Here is a 6,000-nt window from a genome sequence, read left to right on the forward strand (position 1 = left end):
AATTAACTCACTGTAAATTCAAAAATATAATACTATGGTGTGTTTTAAGTAGCATATTAGAGATTCCATATATGGATTGCACCATCTAATTGTAATCTTAATCAGGTAGTTCATTAATACTTATAAAGGAGGGGGCAAAACTTGTACGTATGCCATGCACCTTTCAAATTGTATCTGTAAACTGACTTGAAGCATAAAATCACTGTATTCAATTATTTGTTACGCTTTTGCTTACAGAGCGAAACACCAGGAACTTACAAAGCAGAATATTGATGATCCTATTTTCAGCACAGGTAAAACATGTTCTTATGTCAGATATTTTATTCTGCTTACAACTGTAGCCAAAATACAAGTCCAGTGCACAGCAACACTACCCTCACGTTCCACCCTTATTCTAGGCCGCTCACCGCTACTTGGAGCTTCATCTAATGGGAAACACAAGTCCCCAAAGACAGAAAAAAAGAATTCATGCACTTGGTTAAGGCTCACTAGTTCTGAATCATCATACTTGTGTGGCTGTACTGCCCTTAATAATTTCATTCTCACTATTGCATAGTATTTGTAGAGCCCATCTATTTTCTTGAACTGTGATCAAGGTTGACATGGCTCAAAATTTTCAGTTCACCACAAGTCTTTGGAAGTGAACATTTTGCTGTGGAGAGTGTGCCAAGGACCTTCCAGGTTGGCAGCAGAAAGTAACTTCAAAGACCTGACCTGTAGCATAAGACTTTGATTTTAAGCCCTACATTAGCACACGAGACTGCGTTGAGTTTGGTATAAAATCTGCTGACACTTTACGCAAGTAGCTGGCAAATAGAGTACTTACAGTGTTCTTTACTAAGTAGTGAATTTTTTTAAGAATTCAAAGTGCATTTGAAATTTTAGATTTAAAAAACAAATAAAAAAAATTGGACTGAAAAGATACGTCAACTTGGTGAACTTTACAATTTGGCTATTGAGACCACAATTTAATATTTTCTTTGAATCCCTGCTGTTTCACACATTAGTGAAAAGCTTTGGCAGAGGTAAACCGCAGAATTAAGTTTATATTTACTCAGCCTTCCCTAGCTCCAGATTGTAGCAAATTGAAATCTGAATAAAGGCTTTAATAGCAAACCTGTGACTATCGCTGAGTTAAGAATTGGTGAACAGGTGAAGAGGCTATAGGATCTCCTCCTCCAGCCAATATAGTTTTGACTCAATAGCATCTCTAGGGAGGCCATGTTGCCCTCTATAATGCATGGAACCTTTTGTATAATTTGCAACAGCACCGTCAATAGTGGCCAGGGTTACATTTGTCGTATAATGTAATCCTGCTGCTAGAGAATGCCAAGGGCCAACCTGAGAACTGACATGTGCCTTCTTCTGAATCATGTGAGATAAGTGCCTTCACATCAAGTAGCTACAGTGATTCTACTTTGACTAGGGTTGAGCTGGGATGTGTCCAGAGAGCACACAAATGCACACAAACTAACATTACACAAATTAAAACACACAAACTAACATTACACAAATTAAAGCACACAAACTAACATTACACAAATTAAAGCACACAAACTAACATTACACAAATTAAAACAATACACATATACACATGAATTCACACTATACACATATTTAATATATGATTGCACAATAATAATATTACTAAATAGAATACTGTAGTTCTTGTTGTTCCTTCGAGTTGTGTGCTATATTACCATTCTGAGATATAGAATAGCAGCTGAAGGAACTAGCTGATAATCTTTCAGCCAATTCTATCACGGACTTTATGTTCAATGTGATGGGAATATTTATGGCATTTTTAACTCTGCATTATGAAAATCTTGTTGTCATGCAAGGGCAGCCCAAGCTAACAGAAGCTAAAATTGATATCTTTAATACCAATAGTTCCATTCATACCTATTTTTGAAGTCAACTATAAACTGCCGTGGCAATGGCATCTCCATGGATCTCTTTTAAGAAGCTAGTAACAAGATGTTGGGGGGTTTTATTGTGTCTGAATAGAGCGGGTTGACCTGCTGATTAGCTCTCAAACCTTCTGGGCTAACAAATATTTCAGTATCTCATAAGAATAGATATGGGTAAATCCCAAGAACTGTTGGTGTTTTTTGTGATAGTAAAATACTCTTCTGAATTAAAGAACATTTTACTCAAAATAACATTTGATATATGTTGTTTCTCCAATCCTGTATTCTTATGTTTTTAGAACCTGAAAGGAAAGACAGCATTACCCAGTTGTTCCAGATTCTCCAAGATCTCGAAGCCGCTCACAATTCATTTTTGGCAGATTCTCCAAGTATAGCAGATCTTGAAAGAAAGTGCTTAGTGGAATCCTAGATTAAACTGAAGCACATCTGTAGAAAATGTAATGTTCTGATGACAATGTTGAGTGTAATATTACTACTGCAAATATTTTATTAGCAAATAGCACCTTAAACTGCCAAACATATATTGAACTTATAATTAAAATATTTAACCACAAAAGATGTCTTTTTGTTAAATGACTGGGTTGAAATAGTCCAATGGCTAATTATGATAAATAGTGACAAATCTATTTAATTGGGTAATTAGATGTTTTAGAAGTCAGAACAGTCTTGCTGAATATCATCCTTAGGAACTTTTGAAATCTTCTCCTAGGGCAGTGATGCTAACTTTGGCATGATAGCAGTTTAAGGAATACATTTACTATGATCCTCAGCAAGCATCTTTGTATGTCGGCAGTGCAGATTAGCAACGGTAGTCATCGGGTTTGGAGAGGAAGAATACTACATATATTTCATTATAAAACATTTTTCATGAATGTGTAATGTATGCCAAAAAATATTTATTTTTAAATGATGAGAACATGTGGCTTTATTCACAACTGCTTAATTTTTTAAAATTTACATTATATTGAACTATACAGGATGCAACAACTATAGAAAATCAACAAAACATAGTAAAACTGCATTAGACATACACATTGTGATAATAAATGGACAAATATGGAGCCTCTTGTGACACAATTATTGTACATGCAAACATCTAGAGATATCAGATGCAAATGTTGGCTAAATGATAGTGTGTTACCCAGCATTTACTTGGCTTTTGCAGTTGGTGTGCAGAGAATATTAGTTTAGGAGCATTTCTTAACAGAGTTGTGCACAAAACATTTTTTGTAATATAAAACGCACCCATACATTTTAACTAGAAATTAAGATAAAAAATATGTAAAAAAGGGTGTGTGTGAGTGTGTGGTGTGGTGTGATGTGTGTGTGTGTATAGAGTATGTAGTGAGTGTAGGGAATATTGTATATGTATCTGCAGAGGATGTAGTATGTGTCTGTAGGGGATGGAATGTGTATGTTTCGGGAATGTAGTGTTTGTGTGTTTAGGGGATAAACTATGCATCCAGTGTGCGGGAGGGAGAGTGTAAACCTTTGACAGCAGTGGTAACTCCTGCAGAAAATACAGAAAATATAATGGTTTAACTAAATGTGGTGAGATGAAATGTTGGATCATTCACTGGTTTTAGATGAAGTAATGAACACTGAATTGTCAACTGATGAGCCGGAATTGTCAAATAAAGAGGCTACCTAAGGCAGAGCCTTAAGTTAGGGTTTATTAAGTTTCGTTTGGGCTCCAGGTATTTCTGGAACCTAACAACTCCCCTGCAGATAATAAAGTTTACTAGCATCACCCACATTACCAAAAAGTAGCATAATATACTAGTTTGGTGAAGCATTAAAACTGCCTCAAATAATTTAAGCAAACACTGTATTTTGTACAGTAAAAAAAATACAATAAAAGTGAATGAGAACAGAATTAAGTATCCCTACCAGAGGGAACATAAATAGAGTAAAAACCATTGTATGGGCTTTGTAGCAGAGCCCAGCAAAACCATACAATATGGCGTGCACAGAGGCGTACCTAGGGTATATGAGACCTGGATCAAAATTGTCTGTTGGCACTTCCATCCCATGAATCTAAAAAAAATGAAAATTGACAGTTCATCTTGTCACTCTCTATTACCCCTCACATACTTTGTATGTGTTTAATGTCTCTCCTTACCTTTAACCTCACCTCCATGTATTTCTATCCGTATCCTAATAACATTAAGATCACCTGCTGGGGTGCGGGGCCTAACCATCATGGTCGACGGACATGTTTAGTGTGGGCTCCTCACACATCTCCTGTAATCTATAAGATTAAAGTGAAGTGGCATCCTCAGGACATACCCAATTGACTACTTACCTGATCCTGACTGCTGTGCTGCACTTTGGAATGATCTTGGAGTCACACTATCTAACCTGCGGCCTGCAATGGCTACTGCAGCCTATTTACCTAGCAAAACCCACGAAGGGGAGAAACGAGTGATCTTCCAGTCTGGGACTGCAGTGTAACACAGATGCCCCGTTTTCCCCTTCCTCTAGACCGGTGGGGGATATCCTGGTCTACACTGGTGGAACTACTACTGAGCACTCACAACGCTACCATCGGCACATGAGATATACAAGGCTATGTGGTGGTACGGTTTGTGGCATGTCCCACAATAAACTAGATGGCCTCATTTTTCAAGTTGAACAAAAAGGTCGTAATATGTCTTAAGATGTCTAAACAGCTGACTTAATATGTAAAGGACTTGCATGGCACACCAAACTCAGAGATAAGCGGGTTTGAGAGAGTAATGGGCAGCAGTGGGAGTAAAAGAGTAGGCAAAGAGCTCCTAAGTAGGGCAGATACATGCAGTATTGCCATGCTGTCTAGTATAACACATTACACATAAAATTCAATAATAATACCACTGGGAACTAAGGAACACAAGTGAAAGATAGAATGTGACGGCAGATTGGACCCGTTTGGTACATCTAGTCTGCCCAATTCTCTAAATACTTTCATTAGTCCCTGGCCTTATCTTAAGTCTAGGATAGCCTTATGCCTATCCCATGCATGCTTAAATTCCTTCACTGTGTTAACCTCTACCACTTCAGCTGGAAGGCTATTCCATGCATCCACTACCCTCTCAGTAAAGAAATACTTCCTAAAATTATTTTTAAACCTTTACCCCTCTAATTTAAGACTATGTCTTCTTGTTGTGGTAGTTTTTCTTCTTCTAAATATAGTCTCCTCCTTTACTGTGCTGATCCCTTTATGTATTTAAATGTTTCTATCATATCCCTCTGTCTGATCTTTCCTCCAAGCTATACATGTTAAGATCCTTTAACCTTTCCTTGTAAGTTTTATCCTGCAATCCATGAACCAGTTTAGTAGCCCTTCTCTGAACTCTCTCTAAAGCAGGGCTTCCCAAACTTTTATGGGCCGAGACCCACTTTTCAAAATGGTAATTTTTCGAGACCCACTTGCTTTTAATGCGTATTTTAAAAAGTGAACACCATGGCAATCCGCTTCAGAGGCATACCATTGGCACACCATGGCAAACCGCTTTAGAGGCATACAATTGGCAAACTATAGCAACCTGCTTTAGATGCATACAATTGGCACACCGTGGAAATCCGCTTTAGATGCATACAATTGGCACACCATGGCAATCCGCTTTAGATGCATACAATTGGCATACCATTGCAATCAGCTTTAGATGCATAAAATTGGTACACCATGGCAATCAGCTTCAGAGGCATACAATTGGCACACCATGGCAAACCGCTTTAGAAGCATATAATTGGCAAACTATAGCAATCCGCTTTAGATGCATACAATTGGCACACCATGGCAATTCGCTTAAGATGCAAACAATTGGCATACCATTGCAATCAGTTTTAGATGTATACAATTGGTACATCATGGCAATCAGTTTTAGAGGCATACAATTGGAACATCATGACAGCTTTAAATACATAAACTTGGCACACCATGGCAATCAGCTTTAGATGCATAAACTTGGCACATCATGGCAATCAGCTTCAGAAGCATACAATTGGCACACCGTGGAAATCCGCTTTAGATGCATACAATTGGCACACCATGGCAATCCGCTTTAGATGCATACAATTGGCATAC

At 37.8% G+C, this 6,000-nt stretch overlaps 1 protein-coding gene across 1 annotated transcript in view; it reads left to right on the plus strand.

Annotated features, from left to right (window-relative positions):
• The window catches only part of LOC134612449 (ras GTPase-activating protein 4-like), a 228,250-nt gene extending 225,258 nt beyond the window's left edge, over positions 1–2,992 (plus strand). Inside the window, exons 21-22 of the mRNA XM_063456808.1 lie at positions 238–293; positions 2,210–2,992. Coding sequence (XP_063312878.1) covers positions 238–293; positions 2,210–2,340 — 187 coding nt within the window. The 3' untranslated portion in view covers positions 2,341–2,992. The remainder of the gene's footprint in view (positions 1–237; positions 294–2,209) is intronic.
• The last annotated feature ends 3,008 nt before the right edge of the window (positions 2,993–6,000 follow it).

The sequence above is a fragment of the Pelobates fuscus genome, chromosome 1 (assembly GCF_036172605.1).
Source record: "Pelobates fuscus isolate aPelFus1 chromosome 1, aPelFus1.pri, whole genome shotgun sequence".
NCBI lineage: Eukaryota > Metazoa > Chordata > Amphibia > Anura > Pelobatidae > Pelobates > Pelobates fuscus.